Below are 18,601 nucleotides of genomic sequence, written 5' to 3' on the forward strand. Positions count from 1 at the left end.
TTAACCAAATATCTCATCCTCATATCCTTAAAAGACCAAACAGCCAACTCAACCATTAACGAACTTTTGGATCACTATGTGTACATATTTTCCGCACCAAAAAGTATTCTGACGGACATGGGACGAAATTTCGTATGTAAATTGATGGACACATTTGAAAGGGCTTTCAAAATCCGACACATAAAAACCACTTCTTTCCATCCACAATCTAACGGATCCCTTGAACGAACGCATGCCGTAGTAAAGGACCTTATTCGAACTTGTACGACCGACCGACAGAACGACTGGGATGAAAACTTAAAATTAATATGCATGGGATATAATACTTCAGTACACGAGACGACCGGACATACCCCATTCGAACTAACATTTGGACGACAAGCTAACATGCCATCCTCAATATCAACCACTCCTAGCCTAACCAGAGAACAATTGTTTAACCTCTGGAAAAATCGACACAACGCCTATATAGCTAAAGCAAGACGAGTTACCGAATCTAACAAAAAGCGATACCAGAGGGATCAAATGCGAAAAATTATTAAAACACAGACGATATTCCGAGTAAAAGATAAAGTATGGGTACATAACGATCACAAAACTAACAAGCTAGACCACGAATGGCTAGGACCTGCAGAAATCCTCTCATCCAATCCACCCACCTATCTTATCGAATATTCCAACGGTCACACGCAAAGAATCCACGGTAACAGGCTAAAACCCTACCTTTCAGGAAGAAGACCATAATATGGATCATCATAACACTCGAGTACATTAGAAGCGATCTAGAAGTAAAACCATTGAATTACGCCAACATATTCCTGGAACACATTGACAATTGCTATCTGTACAACGAACAAATAGATATCACCCTTATAGTAGGCCTTAACGATCCAATTGACCAAGTTAATAGATTACAACGCGTAATAGATTTAATAGACCGTCAATGTAAACCACCTTGCGCTTACACACCAGAAATAAGCAGCCTAAAATTTAAGTACAGAAATCTTCAAAACCTGACTCGGCAACTCAAATTATTATTGCGTTATAAAAGCAAACGCGGATTGCTCAATGTCATAGGCTCAGTATCCAAAACTTTATTCGGAACTCTCGACGAAAACGATTTAGAACTCATTAACAAGAACATCGATACATTATTTGATTCCAACAATAAAATAAAAACAATTCTTAGTAACCAAACCGCACTCATCAAACGCGTGCTAGACAATACCAAAACAAATCAACTTGAAAACTTAGCCAACGATATACACAAGATTGAAAACCACAATGAAAAAAACGAAATATTAGTCTCCCTATTAATTCAAACCGAATCTACCATATCAGAACTCCATATAAACATCGACGAAATTTTTAACACTGTTATGTTAGGGAAACAAGGAATCATAAACCCACAAGTTATAGAACCCGAACAATTCTTAAAAACACTTGACCAAATAACGAGACAAAACTTTATGACTAACCATATCGAACCTTCAGTTCAAAACTTTCAACTAATTCTAGATCTAAGCAAACTAAAGGTATGGATAAGAGATAACAAACTTATATATACAATAACTGTGCCGCTTTTGGAAAACAATGAATGGAAAATAACTAAAATTTAACCGATACCTTCCAAACAAAACTCTGTATTCATTGCGCCTGTAATAGAAACTGATTTGATACTAACCGACTCAGAACAATACACCTTTGTCGATAGTCACTACTTAAACAAATATTGTAAACGAACGGCAATCATCCACATTTGTAAAAGAACTCAACCGAGTCACAATAGAATCAATTCACCTGAATGCAGATCAGAATTAATTACTAATCGACAGACGGTCAAAACTTGCCCGACTGCTGTCTTCAAGCTGGAAGAATTGACGTTCGTACCTTTGCAGACGGAAAACCATTATATTATTATTCCTGCGAAAAATGTACAAATCGACGTGTTATGTAAGACACATAAAATCCTAGAAATTAGACAACCAAGCTTAATTAGCAGTAAAACCGGGTGCATAATCACATACGATCATAATATTATGAAAATAGGAGGATCACATAAAAATATCTCTTACGAAATCAAATTTAAGAATAGCATATACAGCTTCGAAGAAACAGATGTTCCAATATTAGAGAAAATATTAGAAACAGCTCCAAAAGTAACTCACAATTTTAACCAATATAAAGCCAACCTCGACACATTACAAACACAAATCAGTACCCTGCAATTTGAGCGACGCATAAATTCATTGAAGGAATATGGCATATCCACACTACAAATATTAGGAATCATAGCCCTAGGACTAGGAACAATATATGTAATGTACAAATGTAAACTTTTCGAATGTCTACGCCGATCATTTCCTAAAAATGTACGTATCAAAATACTCTGCCCTACCGCTCGCGTAAATAGGATCGATCAAACATCAACAGTACCAAGGACGGTCACCTTCCAAAATATCACCGAAGACGAAGATGAGGGGATCATTCAACTTAGAAGCCCTACCAGAGCCTTACGCTTTAGCGGAACAAAGCGAAGCTAAGGAGGGGGGAATGTCACGGTGGTCGTGAGAACGCAACGAAAGGATGGTTATGTCTCACATACCTTGGCCAGCAAAATGATGGCTAAGCAGTAATAGAAACCCTATGTGACCGGCATCCAGCGATAGCCCCTCCACAGGAGCCGGGTCCTTGATATAAAAAAGTACCTCTCGAGTCGTTGTAAGAACATTCTTTTCTGTGCTGTTTGACCATTCTGTATCGTTACTCTGTCAGTGTTCAATAAATTTTCTAATAACAATCAAAATTTAAGTACGAATTTCTCACCTTGCGTGCGGAACGTGAAATTACCCCGAATCGACGTGACATCCTCTATGTGCTTCTCGAGCTCTTGTGTCGTCCTGTCTTTGACGGAACATTCTACTTGAAGATCAGCGAGTTGATGCTCGGGATCGTAATTCAATTTTTGGTCGTTAGCAGTAATAAGCTCACGTAACTTCACTTTTGAACTTGATCTTGTTTGATCTTGATTGTGTTTTCGTGGTGCTTGTGGTGTTCTAAAAGTAATCGTCACGTTGCTTGCATTTTTAGTGCACATTGATACACTGCACTATGCACAGGCAATGCTTTTGTTGTCATGAAATCTCTCTAACTTTTCAGTAACAAAACCTTTTATTTTATTATTTAGTTTTGGATCACGCGCCCCTGGTGAAGATACATTATGTGTTCTCTTTACCTTTATTATGTACACGTTTTCCTTTTGCTCTCAATTTTTCGATCATATTGTGCTGTTCTATATATTGTGTTCTTATGTTCTTCGCATATAAATCCTGTCGATTGATTTTATCTTTCAGTTGAGGTACATGTTTAATTCTTTACCTTTTTTTTCTTTTTTTTTTATGGATTTCTTGATAATCTTTTAGAAGTTGCTCGTTATATTTGGAAAGCTTTCTCACTTCGTCTTCAGCTGTTTCCTAACGGGATTTTTCTTCTTCAAGTTTTTCTGTAATCATTTTTTCTAAACTTCTCCATTTATTCTGTTCTTCTTCGAGTAATTCATTACGTTTCGGTATCTGGCTATCTTTTCCTTTAAAACATTTTATTTTATCAGAGAGTTCTCCTATTTTCAAACTTGCTTCATTTAAGGTAACTTTATGAATTTCCGATTGATGCTTTAACATTTGATGTAAGTCTTCTATTGCTGTTTCACGTTCTTTCAACTGTTCATTAAATTCGTTGTTTAGCATATCCACTCGAGAAATTTCGAGTTCTTGAGCATCGTTTCTTCTTTTAGAAATTTGGCTTATTTTCTCTCGCCTGCTGCTACATGTTGCTGTCATTTTATCAACTTCTTTCTTCTTTTTTTTTCTTTTTTTTTTTTGAACTTAAAATCTTGATTTAAGGTTTGTGTTTCACTATATGATTTATTATTATTAACTAGTTCAACATTATTCTCAGTAGATTTTTTTTCGCTTGATTTTTATACTTATTTAAATAGTTTAACATGAGCAAATGCATCGTACGTCAGATATACCATTTTTAATAAATTGTCGCCTTTACAACTCGAGTTACCTCTGAACGGGTCGCATGATTGATCAGTAAGCCATGAGTAATTATGCAAATTCAGTATTTTTTTCATCTATCTATCTGAATATTATAACAAAGACTTTACATTGAATATTTTATTAAAATTGTAAGTTTTTCATAAACGCTTCAAAATCCACAGTCTATTGATCAACTCCTCTATCCTTTCTCTTTCTCCTCACTAAAATAGATAAATTCCTAATGTAGTTTGTGGATAATATTTTTTTTTTTTTTTCTAAAGCAAATCACATTTATCATCTGATATATTTTTTGAAATAATTTCTGTCTGTACATTTTCTTCTTTTCCCTTACTCCTCTTTCTCTTTCTAATGAATTCTTTTTATTCCGTAAAATAGTTTTTGTATATTCAATTTTGTTAAGTGCAATCCTTATTTCTGATAACTTACTTTTATTAGATAATTCTTGTGAATCTTCTACTACATCTTCCATATCATTTTGAGTGCGGCTTCTACCTTCAGTAAATTTAATATCTTGAACCGTATCATTAATTTCAATAGCTCTTTCGGTATCAAGTAAATCGCACTTATTATTTAATATACCTTTTGAATTGACTTCTGTCTCTGTAGTTTCTTCTTTTGTATCTTCTTCGAGTTTTCTTCGTTCTTCTAATCCACCCTTCTCATTTTCTAGGATCTTCCTTGTTGTTACGCCGCCTAAAACATCTGCACGCCAGCCCGCGCCAGCTCGCGCCACCGGACAACAACCAGCCTGCGTAACGTCACTTCGACCCTCAATAAACCTAAGGACCCACCATAACTTTCACTTCCCTGTATTGTTTCGCCATGTGTCTTCAATCCGTTTGTCTTGAAGAATTTCTAAAGCTTAAAAATATTCTCGAAACACAGTCGGTTTTTAGAGAGGTCCTTGGGTTTATTAGGCGTACTTAAAACACGGAGAAAGCGGGTATGCACCCATTAGGAAAATCCGAATAGCCCTCTAATAAAACAAGCTATGTTTTCCTCACGCACACAGTCATCTATCCACCACGATGGTAGGAGACTTCCTACTCATCCCTTCGAGCAGTAGTGCAGGTCATGACCAATCGACACCGCGGTGCGTTACCCTCACTTTTCCTAACGAAAGTGGGAACAACGAATCCGCGTTCTTTAGGCACAGGGGCACACCCACACCGAACTTTTCTTCCGTATTAGAAAAAGAGCGACAGACAGTCTAAAAACTAACGCCTAACGCGGCAGTCTACACATAGCGCGAGAGTCGCATACTTCACGAAAATCTTTTGTCGGTTCTCGGTGTTGTCGAACATACATCTTCTCTCCTAAATATATTATAGTGCTAAGTCCATTAATACATTAATTTCCATTATAAGAGCCCTGCTCTAGCGTACATATCTATCACATCTTCGTGCGACAAGTTGTTAACTATTTATTTCTCTACGTCAGTGTAATCTAAGTGTTGGAAATATATAATTTATAATTCAGTGAATCACAGTGTTATACAAACTCAATCACCCCTATTATCTCAACGGAAATCAGTCGCTGCTTTCAATCTTAAATTGTTGCTGACAATCTTAAATAGTATGCCTCATATTTTTAAAATATAAAATTATATACTATGTTATTCTATAATGTATTATGTACAGTTATATATATATATATATATATATATATATATAATAATTCTATATTGAAAAAAATATGAAATTAACATGATATATACATTACTACATAAGTTATATATAAAATATGTATATTATACCCTTGCCTACTGACTGATATGAATTTCTTTCGGTCTCGAATGCGTTAAAAGAGAGCGCAAAGAAGTCGAAATTACTTATTGTAATTAGTAAAACGACCTGAGAGGCAGACAGATACAAGAAAGAAGGAATATTATATTAGCGGCATTATCATGTTTTTGCTCTCTTTAATTCTTTCATCGAGACAGACAATCTACAGGTATTAATCGACCAATTTCTCCAAGCTGATAACTTCGAATTGATGTTTATATATAAGAAGTGTTATGTGTTAATCTGTCTAAATGTTTAAAAGGTGTTATAAATTAAATGTTGTTAAACGATACGTAATTGCCTTTTGATCGTAAATTTTACTATCAAGGGGTCTTTTATGTATGCGTAATCATTGTGAATTATAACAATTTATGTGATCGATATTAAAGGTGTTTAAAAGCATGTATTTTTTTCTATATTATTATTCTCCTATATTATTATCCTATATTATTATAGCATTCCTATATTATTATAATATCCAATTACATGTTGATACACAAGATATACAGATTATTATTTATAACGTTTTAGTTTTCTTAATTGAGTCATTCATTTAGTACAAATGATAAGAAATTAGTAATAATTCACAAAAAAAGGATATCGTAGTAGAAATATTATAAAAAAACATTTTCTGTTTTAGTGTAGAGTTACTCCTTCTTACAGACAGTGTCGTACAAATCTGTACGTCTCTGAGAAAATGTAGGTATCTGAGCCCTTACTTCCTCAACAACTTTTACATCTGATAGAAAAAAGAAACATACGAAGTAATAAGTAATGCTTACTAATAAATTCAACAAATACAGAGGAAGATGGCTAAATCGATAAATTAACGAGACTAAAAATTAATTACATCATGGATCTCTCGCTTTTAATTTTAAGCTGTAAATTACCGATATCGGTGACTGCCATATTCTCTTGAGTTTCCAAATCGTAAAGAATCTTTCCCCAGGGATTGGTCAACTGTGTATGTCCCCATGCGACGTAACTTGCTTAAGGAACACGAGCCGGTGATATGCAGGCAACGTATAATTGATTATCATTCGCTCTGGAACGCTGAAGTAATGACCAGTGCAGTGGTCCAGTGGTCATATTGAATGCCGCTGGATATATCAGCATTTGGCAACCTAACCCAGAGAAGCAGGAAATATGAAGCCACCGAATACCAATTAACTTCGTAGTTGCACGGTTCACATTCCATCATTTCTGAATATGCGAGGACAGTCCTCTTATTGTGCTTTTAATTCTTTTATTTGTTTCATTTTCAGCAAATATACTGGTTTTTTAAATTAAGCTTCTTTTTATACAGAGTTACAGATTATATTAATTTTATATAGAATATATTTAAGAAAGATATTTAATTTTTTGCTAGTTAAGTATTGATCGATTAAGTTACTGTACCTTTGTTCCGATAAATGCGTGCCATTTCCTCGAATCTAATATCATAGCAAATGCCAATACCTATTTTGCAGCCCTTCACATCGAACGTCGTTAGGGAGTTACCAGGACTGAGTGAATCACTCTCTCGAAAAGTAATCTTATTAGGAATGTCGATGTCGAATAGATGTACCTAATAACATAAAAATGTGGTCGCTAATTATATTGCTGCAACTTTTGTAATTTAATATCAAAGTTACCAACTCCTAAACTTTAATTATTTTTTATTTAATAACTGACAGCGTTTTTATCACTTTCTTTTATTAAAAAATCTTATCATTTAATAATGTTTAAAAAGGAGAAAAAATAAGTATAATAATATTTTAAGTATGTGAAAAATTTATACAACAACAAACACATTACAACAAAAATGGGCGTTTCCCGTATCATAACGTATTTTATAAACCGTAAATTATAGAATTGGTTATAGTATACGTATGTACATATGTATATTCCTAAATTATTCCTAGATAGAGTCACTTTCTTCACCCCGATATTTTCAAATTCAAAGCCATAAAGGAATATATTACTTACCTTTCGGTGTCTTGCTATCAAAGTTCCATCGGGACCCCAAATAGTACAGGTATTGTACAATTTATCGCCCTCTATTTCAGGCATCGTACCACCAACTACATAGATGTTGTTTTCTTTAGCTGCGTTCGATGAAGCAACGCTCGTTTCACCATCAGGAATACTCTCGGCGTATTTTGGAAAGTACTCTGCATTGCAATATTTCAATTAATGAAAAATAACTGTCTTTTCTTCCAACCATAAATTAAATTGAAATGTTTGTCAGTTTTTTATTTTCTAAATTATCAAAATAACTAAGTTTTATATTTCGACTTAATTAAATATGCAATTTCTTAGCTAATAGTATATATAATAAATTGTTTCTACAGGTTCAAAATGAAAAATGAATATTTAGAAATATTTAATTACGACAATGCTATTTGTGTTAGCATCAGTGGCTTGTTACTCAACGACTTTGCTAGTATAAGTACCCAATTATTAGTATGTTAAAAAATATATTTATACAAAAATCACGATAATCATGAAAATGGGGAAATCCTATATTCTCGAATCAATTCACAATTTATTTTGTATATTAATTAGATTCCGCGCTCATCAGTACGTACTCACTGGCGACATCGAGAAAATGTATCGGCAATTCCTCGTACGACCAGAGGATCGGAAATATCAAAGGATATTATGGCGCAGCGCGAGTGGAGAAACAGAAACATATGAGCTTAACACCGTAATACTCTTATCATAGAAATAGAAGCAGTCCTCAATTCCCGCCCGCTAACTCCTATCTCCACCGATCCAAATGATCTCCTAGCCCTCACTCCCGGACATTTCCTCATTGGCGATTCATTAATGTGCTTACGTGATCGAGATTTCAGGGACATTCCATCGAACCGACTCTCCAAATGGCAGCATATCCAACAGCTTAAACAACATTTTTGGAGCCGCTGGCATAAGGAGTATTTGAACGAGCTAACCAACCGCAATAAATGGAGCAAGGGTGGACACAGCATCCAAAAGGGCACAATCGTCATCCTCAGAGAGGACAACGTTCCCTCCATGCATTGGCCTCTGGGCCGAGTTATCAAGGTTCATCCAGGCGCCGATGGTGTCATCCGGACAGCTACAGTTCAGACGGCAAAGAGCATTTTGGATCGGGGCGTCAAAAGGCTTGTCCCACTGCCAATTCAACCCGATCTCGAGAAACCCGAACAACTAGCCACCGAGACGAAATAAGATGGGAACTTCAACCACACCTCGCTAGTTTGATCGGTACCCTCTCAACGGGGGGAGAATGTTACGCCATGCGGCTTACCATAGGTCATATTCTTAACTATCGATCGCGGCACTATAATGTCGCAGACGGATCGTCGCGTCTGCCCGGCAAACAAACATTGTAGTGGCAACCGCATGGTTCATTAAGCAGGGCGACTTCCAGAAACGTCGACTCGTGGCCCGTATTTTACCTCGCGTAAAAGAATGTGGCGTGATCCGAACGTAGTGGGGGTCGCCTTCCAGAAAAAACGAAAAAAATCGAAAGGCGTTCAGAACTTTTCGAGAAGTCGAACCGTCAACACATGTGGTATGTCGCGCATTACTTATCAACCAAAACGCAGTTACATTTTTTTTGTTCCATTTATATCTTTCTAGTTAATAAGTTGTTGAAATAAACATTAATTTATTTGTGTTAATTCTGTGGAATTTCATTGAACTACCCTTATTATCATAATCGAAATAAGGGGATCGATCAGTTCGTGGCGTCGATTATTTAATCGTAACGGGAACTTACAACTCTCGTTGACGTGCTATCCCGCGATCGCGTCTCTCCGCGAACGGTCGAAACAAAATGATTCACTAAAAACTGTCCTGAATTCCTAAGAATTTATTTACCGCAAAACTGACAAAGTGTTTATTTAAAAAATGAGGTTGAAGGTAGTCCTTTTCTTTCATTTCATTCATTCTCATTTTCTTTCTTAAGTATGGCTAACACAATATCTAATCAATTAAAATTTTATATTTTCACGTGAAAAGTTTCTTTAGATAATTATTATCAACATGATGACTAACTCTTACGGATTAATACGTGTCTGTAGTGCAATCCGGTGGACTTGATCGGCTTTTTACTTCGAAAGTTGAGTAATCGGTGTCGCTTTCTTGCGCATCTTTGAACTGTATAAATGTTTTAAAATTGTTTGATCCAGAATGTACCACGCCGGACAATCAAGAAGGCAGGTGCCTTGACTACAGAAAATGTAAACCTCTGCAAGAAATATGGCAGATACAGTACCGTACAGCCACCGATTTTTATAGACGATCAGTGAGCAGATACCAGGGCAATGTTACGATCGTTTGCTGTCCGGACGATCCAAACAAAGAGAAGAGAGAAATTTTAATAAAAACTGTGTATAAGTATAAGGCTTGGCGACCACCATACTGTGGTTTTAGCAACGTCTCTCATACCAGGGTGGTCGATGGTAAACCAGCTGAACTTGGTACGTTTTATGTCTTTCTTTCCGATTAATAATAAGCCATTTACTGCAAAGAATGAACTTTAAAGGCATTAAACAGCACATCAATGTACATTTCAATTAGACTAAATAATAATGCTATGATTTTATCGGTAGTAACTTTACTTATTAACTTGAATTATTTCTTTCTTTTACTTCATGTTAGGAAGAGTATCTTTTTGCTTGAAATAAAAAATTGATATAGGAGTAATAATATGGATAGAGATCAAAAACTGTTAGGGCAGAAATTACACGTTTGAACTTTATAGTTCAGTATAGTTCAAATAGAAATTATATAGAATTATTTAATAATTTGTATTCCACTGGAATAAAAATTTAATTTCTGTCTTTATCAAATCTCTATTTCAGAGTATTTGTACGTATGTACTTATCGTCTGCTGTATGATCGAATATCGAATAGGTAATAATCGTTGTTACTCATTATGTGAGAAAAAATTATGTATATTCACAACTATGACTATTGCATTTTAGGCGCTTGGCCATGGATCGCTGCATTAAGTTTTTGTAATCCCCGAAACCCAGACAAACCACTATGGAAGTACGGAGGTTCCCTGATAACGGCTAGGCATGTTTTGACCGCAGCACATTGTGCACATATGAATGGAATAGAAAACATACACAATCATAATATTGCCATTCTTAGATTGGTGGAGGAGGTGCCATTTTCGAGTAAGTCCTCAAATATATATATATATATATATATATGCTATTGAGTATTACTGAAGTATCATATCCTGAAATTTCTTATTGTACACATATATTGTGTCATAAAGCGTGTACAATTCTTTCTCATACTTTTGGTCATTCGTTTCCTGCATTTTCATTTATTTTTTTATTTTTCAGGGTACGTATATCCCATTTGTACGAAAGAGCCCCTACGAAAGAGCAACTTCGTCGGCTATAACTCCCTTGTTGCAGGATGGGGAGCGTTAAGATATAGTAAGTGATATCAATTTTATAATAAAATTAAACAGCTCCGGTCTTAAATATCTTTCTTATTTTCTTCGTAGGACGACCACGACGTAATGCATTAATGGAAGTACAAATGCCAGTGATTAAGAACGTCGAATGCAAAATAGCTTATTCCAAATTTCCTAATGCACCTGATATCACTGATGGTATAATATGCGCCGAACATGCTCAGGGTGGAGAGGATTCTTGTACGGTAATTAAGTTACAGAGTTACTACAAACTATACGGTATCTGAAGACACGTCAATTCGAATTAACATCAAATCGACGTCTTAAACATTAGAAATAATAGATAAACACAATTTAATAGTTTTGCCCACTTCTCACACCTCATTATGGTATTTAATCTAATTTCCTTCTAATCTTAGTTTTGCTCAAAATACATATAACATGTACATTATAAATTGGAGTATTTCAATACACAAATCAATAGAAGATTATTACTGTATATAAGTATAATTTCAATACAATTCGATCGATATATTTCAGTATCTTTGATTAAAAATTTAACGATCCTTTCAGGCTGACCGCGGCGGACCACTGCTGATACAACATGAATGAACCTCGTATTTAATAGGTATTGTGTCTTATGCTTATATGTGTGGCACAGCTGGGTATCCCAGCGTTTACACTAGGGTCACATCGTTCCTTGACTTCATTCTCCAAGCGATGCAATAATATGATATTACTGTTCCATAAATATCATTGTGTAAAAAACGTAAAGTTGGATTTTCTTATTGTGGAGATAAGAAACAGCTCAAATTTACATTGTTTTGTACGTTACAAATTATAGGCTTAAAATGTACGAAATGTAACTTTGAAACGACACTAATTTTTTACGCACGATAAACCTCCACGACTTAGGTATGTAAAGATGATAAACGTATATTAATTCTATTAATTTGGTAATAATAAACCAACTTTCTGAGAAGTTCTGTAAATTACGTTTCTGTTGAAATCAAGAGAATAATGGAATATTCCACTTAGATCGTATACTTCTTGTATGTACATACAAAATTTTCCGGCTAATCTAAAACACTTCATAAGATAGAGAGCTTCTGGAAATTCGGACACAGAGAGTACATAAAATACAAGATAAGTCTCGTGTCTTTCAAAATTATTTTTTATTCGCTAAAAACGTCCTGTGTATTCATGCAATCACATGCAACCTGGAAACTTCACTTATTTTTTATCACTTTCCAATTCAATACACTGTTTCTGCATTTTTGACTATATGTAAGAGAAATTTCCATTCAGCCAAAGGTGTACTTACAGATTATAGATTCCTATACGACTCTCGGTAATAATTTATCCGCACTCCAGATAGTTAAAACTTCTGTCGACCGTATTGATCCATCTGCACTCTTCGTATGACGTCAATATCTGTTCAGTGCTGCTGCGTAGGTTTCATTGTGTTACGTCAATTCGTTTGTGACCGTTGCGCGAGTAATGGCGCTTTGCAATGGTGATTTGCAGGAAAACAGTGCAGGATGCTGTGATTCGTTTCTTGTGGTCGGAGGGTTATGTTTGATGCCTATATTTATCAAAGATTTAATGCACATTATGGAGAAAGTGTTTTGTTACGAAGTGTGTTTGAATGGGCACAAAAGTTCAAAGAAGATCGCACAAGTGTTATGAAAAAACAGCTGGACGCCCGTCCACATCCACGATGACAACATTGAACGTGCTATCTATGGAATAGACGAGTGACACTGGATAATGTGGCAAATCATTTGCAAATCAGCCACGGCTCTGCTTATGCAATAGTGCACGACAGATTTGGGTTTTAAAAAGTTTGTGCGAGATGGATGCCGAAAAAGCTGATGAAAAGGTGAAGACGACGATGCATTCGTGGTTTGCAGCTCAGCCCAAAACATTTTTTAACGAGAAAATACGAAGGTCCTTCAGCAAATGGACAAAGTGTATACAGAAATTGAGTGATTATGTCAAAAAATGATGTATGTCTTTTTTGACAATTGCTTAAAATAAATTCTACACCGACAGAGCGGGTAACTTTTTACTCACCCTTGTAAGACACTTAAATTTCCAATCTATTATGATGAATAAAAGAGCTTATACTATTAAATCTAATTGTATTTTGTTGCATGAGAGTACACGTGTATGTGATGTACATTACCTTTATATCCCCTTGAACGCTTCAATATTGCGCATATATACTATATTTTGTGCAGCTTCTATAAAATTTTGTATGTTTGTTTAGGCTGTTAATCCAGAGGCTGGAGTACAAAGAAGTGGCACAATGATGTGGGCTGATGACATTTATAATTATCAAGGAATCACCCCTACATTCGCTCAGGTATATATCGTTGACTATAATGTATTTAACATATATGATTGTTAGAATATTAATAATTAATTTTTAATTCTATCAGAATTTTAATGAAACTGTCCCTTGGGAAGGAAGAACTGATACCTTGATATCAGGGTTTGTACATCCTATATATACGACAAATTTTAGAACATTATATAACGAAGAACCAGATCGTCGTGGCCATGTGATGTGAATAAAAGGACTTGAATTTGATGATATTTTTATAATGTTAGATAACATAACTAAGTATCTTCACAGTAAGATAGGATGACATGGTTTACATGATCTTAATGTTGTTCACTTGAGTGATGATATTATAAGGAAAAGTGTAATATCACAGGTAGGATGATTCATAATTTAGAACTACTAACTCATGTATGTATTAAAAATTAAAGAAATATATTAAATTTTATAGGATATTTATGTTTAGTAACCAGTAATTCAGAGATTGGTATTCATGGTTACTATAACGAGGCTGTAGAAACGCACCCTTTCTTCTTTGCAAATGGTCCTGTATTTATGTCTAAGTCGAAACTGGAACCTCTGAATAATTTAGATTTATTCTTGTCATTTTCTAAAATACTTATCTACAGTATACCATAAGGAATGATACCGTATCACACCTAATCAAGTGCCTTAAGAAACATCAACAGGATATCACAGTAATCCCTTATCGACTGATATGTAAGTAAAAGTTATGTGTCATTGTTATACACAGTTATGTGTTAGTGTTATACACAGTTATTTATCATTTTCTATTAATTCAGTTGTAGCCACTACAATATCTATGACACTGGTAGTAATTATGAGAACAATAATGATGTTCTATAAGAGGAAATGATGATTAGGAACAAAAAGTTACAGGTAAGTCAAAGTATATGTTATTTGCCATTTGAAAAGAAAGTTACTAACTTAGAATTTTTTGATAAATAATAATTGTGCAAAATATATTTGATTTCAAATTTGTCAAAAATTGAAATTTAAGAAGCATTGTAATAATATAACATTAATATTTTGATTTTTCAGGAGATATCATGCGGTGGATGGATAATATGTAAAAAATATTAAGCAGTATATGAATTTTCATATTGCGTAGAGATAACAAAATGAATTTTAAAAAATGTCGACATGGTAATAAGAAATAGCATCATGACTAAGAATATATAAACACAGTTTCATTTTTTATAAATAAAAATTTGTTGTTCCAGATTTTGAAATATAGTGAAACGTTTAATTAGTATCTTAATATCTTTAAATAATTATTATTTTAGAATCAATTGTAATTGTATCATACGTACTTTTGAATTCGTGCAAGAACATATGTAATTTTGAAGTAGTTATTATTAGGAAATTGTTAGACGCGAACAGTATGCGAAAAGTTAGTATGCAGTGTAATAATTATCGATCAAAACACAAGAATTAAATTCTTGAGGAAAAAATTTCCGGAATTTCTTATTTACATGATTATAAAGAAATCCATAATAAAAAGGAGCTGCTTTCTAATACTTCTCTTCCTTGTAATGCCTACGTTAATAATAACGAGGTTCGACTTTTTGTTTTTAGAGGGATACTGGAAAATTTGAAAGTACAGTACCATTGGGAAGAAAATCACGATATTGAAAACGATATTTGCAAGTAAATTTCCAAAAAATCTGTTTTCAAATTTTCGCTTTCTATTTCACATTAAAAGAAAGGGCTGCCTTCTTTCTCTGCAAGACAAAACAAACATTCTGAATCTCGTATCAATGAATGATGTCAATAAGTTATTTTTCTTTTCAGATTGAACAATATTCCAGATTTATTCATAATTTCATACTACGCGAAGAATAGACTTTCATGGGTATATAAAGGAAATATTAAGTATAGGAAAACTCTTTTTCGTTGTAGGTGACATATGCTTCACGGTTGAACACATGTATTTTTGAACACATAAATGAAAAAGTACTCTTATGGAGAAAAAGAATTGATACCTTCGATTGACATTAGATAATGTATATAAACTTATGAACAATCACTATCGGTTTGTATTTTAGGTGCACACGCAGATTTGTTGGAGTTCTTATAAAATGTACATCCTGTACGAACGTTTTATTCTTCCAAATTTTACGATACTATGTCTCATATAATAACTATATGGATTAAACGTAATATAAATGATCCGAAAATAGACTCGAACGACATTAATTGTCTTTCTATTTATATCAATATCGAAAATACAAGTAAAGCTGGAACAATAGTATGCAAGAATGGACTATTTATTATTTTAAACCAAATCATAGCATATTCAGAATGCACAGTATTATCATGAAATGTAAATGAATCAGTTGTAAACGAACGATTTTACTGTAAAATCGTTGCCTCCTTTTTTTCATCTGAAATATAGCAGCAATGAGTACATTCTTTTAATATATAATAAAACGAGATATCTTTATAAAGTTACATATGTCATCACTGGTAACTGTTATCTCGTATGACACCAAATATACCGTTAGTATGGAATGATATTTTTATGAAGATATACTTTAATGATAGATTTTATGAATGAAACGTTATATAAGAAAAATTATCTCTTGTTATTCTAGGAAGTGTAGTAGCTAATGAAGATTAATTTTACGAAGTATTAGAGCAAAAGAGAATTAAAAAATTAAAAAGATCTAAATAAGATTGTTCGTGTGGCTTAATTATCTCAATTCTGGTACACCACTTGTTACATTCTAACTAATTAGCGCTAAACAATAACTTGCAAATATTAAAGATATTAACACCTTAATATTAACACCTAAAGGTTTTCAAGAAATTTTATAATATTTGATTATTGTATATCTAGTCATTGATTGATAAAATTTCTTGTATAAGCATAGATCGAGGTTGACGTCATACGCAGATTGCATATCATTGACAGGTATCGTTTTAATTTATTTTATGGCTAGAATCATTTGAATATTATACGAATAATTATTTCCATTCGAACGATTAATAAATCACGTACCTATAAAAGATATATTATGAAAAAGACGTGACGAAACAAAAAAATATTGGAAATTCCGTTGTCATTAGATCAATTATTTTTGCAATGATTTTTATTTCCATGTAATTACATATGAAATGGGTAATTCATTAACATTTCCTCGAATCGAATATAATTCGTTACACTTCACAACGATTCAAATAATGGACGGGAAATATATAATAACTTTCCTGTCCTTGCGTTAAAATAGTACTGTACAAATCAGATGATACAGGAAATACCCAAAAAAACCCAATTACATCCACATTGCATGACAGCACACTTGCAATGGATTTTTGTGATTTCAATGTCACAGACAATGACACAACTAATCAGAACACGTTCGAGGATATAGACATTGAAATTACCGCGTGTTTAATACGTTTAAAGCATAAATCTAAATTTCACGCGATTATTTCTTTGTACATTGTGAAACTCTTAAATTATCTTAATCGAATAAATAATCCTAATGTAATAAAACATCTTGAAATAGACCTAGATATCTGAAACAGAAACTCGAAGGATAAGAAATCCTAAAAGGTACTAATCCTAAAATAACAAACTCCTAAATAATAAACAAGTGATAAAACCTGTTATAAATAATAAAGCTTACCTGAAATAATCAAATCCTAACTAATCGAAAATAAAATAAGGCAAGCAATTCTTAATCTTTCAAGTAATTTTTCCGAAAACACAGAAAGATAGAGAAATTAAAAAGACGCAGCACAAATTGCAGCACAATGAAAGTTTCAGAGCGATGAATACGATCGTATTAAACTAAATAATTTTCAAAAGTGAAATTACACTGAAACGTATATCGATGATATTTGTCATTTCTACGATCTGTTTCGCTTGATCGTGCTTCTTTTCTGATGTAAATTCAATTTATAATACGAACTAAGTTTCCTTTATTATTAGTCCTGCGTCTTTTTAATTCGTCACTTCTTTTATTTCAGAACAATGACGGGCTCCAAGATGCTGTTCGGATGTTTGGCGTTAATTGCTTTTCTGCATCCATTAGTTCACGTTTGTACTTCGAGTAGTACATCTCAAGATTTGTACTTCGAGTTGTCTTTTTCCATGCACTTCAAATTCCAATACGATCTGGTCACGTGGCCTTCGTACAATTTCGAAATTTTACCTGTTTGGTAATCGTCAATGAAAAAAGAAGTTATGCGTGACCTCAACACATTGAAACAATTTTTATGATTTTTTATTTGCCGGTTGGTCAGCAAGTTAATGGAAAAATTTCACTTAACTATTCGCGTTAATTTCTTCGGTTTAACTTTTGGGAAATGCTTCGTTAGCTTCGGGAATATTCCAACGATTCGTTTTACGTACAAAATAAGCATGATAAATATTACATCGCGATAATGTAATATCGGAATATATTAAAGGTGTAATTTTGTCCGATTAATTATAATTTATTAATAATGGATTGAAAATACAGATATTAGTTATACAGAGAAACGATGTTTGATTAACAGGAAAACTAAATGCAACGCTCGTATTTTTTATATTTGGTAACTCTCTCTCTCTCTCTCTCTCTCTCTCTCTCTCACTAGCAACTCTAACACTCGACAATTCTAACGACTCTATGCTTCGACGTCTCGATCAACTCTGACCCTCGCCAATGCATTCCTGCTCGGTCGTGCTCGCTCTTGCTCTCGTCCTCTCACACACACACACACACGCACACACGCACACGCACACGCACACGCACACGCACACGCACACGCACACACTTTCTGGCTCACATGCTCTGGCCTCTCGATTGCCACTCCTTGAAATATGAAACCGTACTTCTGTTTTGACGCTGTTTATCTTTTCTCGCGTCACTGTTACTAGGCGCTCTTGGATGTAAACAAACTACAAAAAGACGACGTACACGGTGTTTTCTAATTTCAGCCGATCTTCAATCAAAGCTATTCTACGATATTACAGAATTATATTTCC

The 18,601-nt window shown here is 34.0% G+C and overlaps 1 protein-coding gene across 1 annotated transcript; it reads left to right on the forward strand.

Moving 5' to 3' along the window:
* Positions 1-1,679: 1,679 nt before the first annotated feature.
* Positions 1,680-2,629, forward strand: LOC117215157. The gene has a single exon (XM_033461579.1). It carries the CDS (start codon positions 2,040-2,042, stop codon positions 2,541-2,543), a length of 504 nt encoding a protein of 167 aa, XP_033317470.1. The 5' UTR covers positions 1,680-2,039; the 3' UTR covers positions 2,544-2,629.
* The last annotated feature ends 15,972 nt before the right edge of the window (positions 2,630-18,601 follow it).

The sequence above is a fragment of the Bombus bifarius genome, unplaced genomic scaffold (genome assembly GCF_011952205.1).
Source record: "Bombus bifarius isolate JDL3187 unplaced genomic scaffold, Bbif_JDL3187 scf7180000009424_frag, whole genome shotgun sequence".
Lineage (NCBI taxonomy): Eukaryota > Metazoa > Arthropoda > Insecta > Hymenoptera > Apidae > Bombus > Bombus bifarius.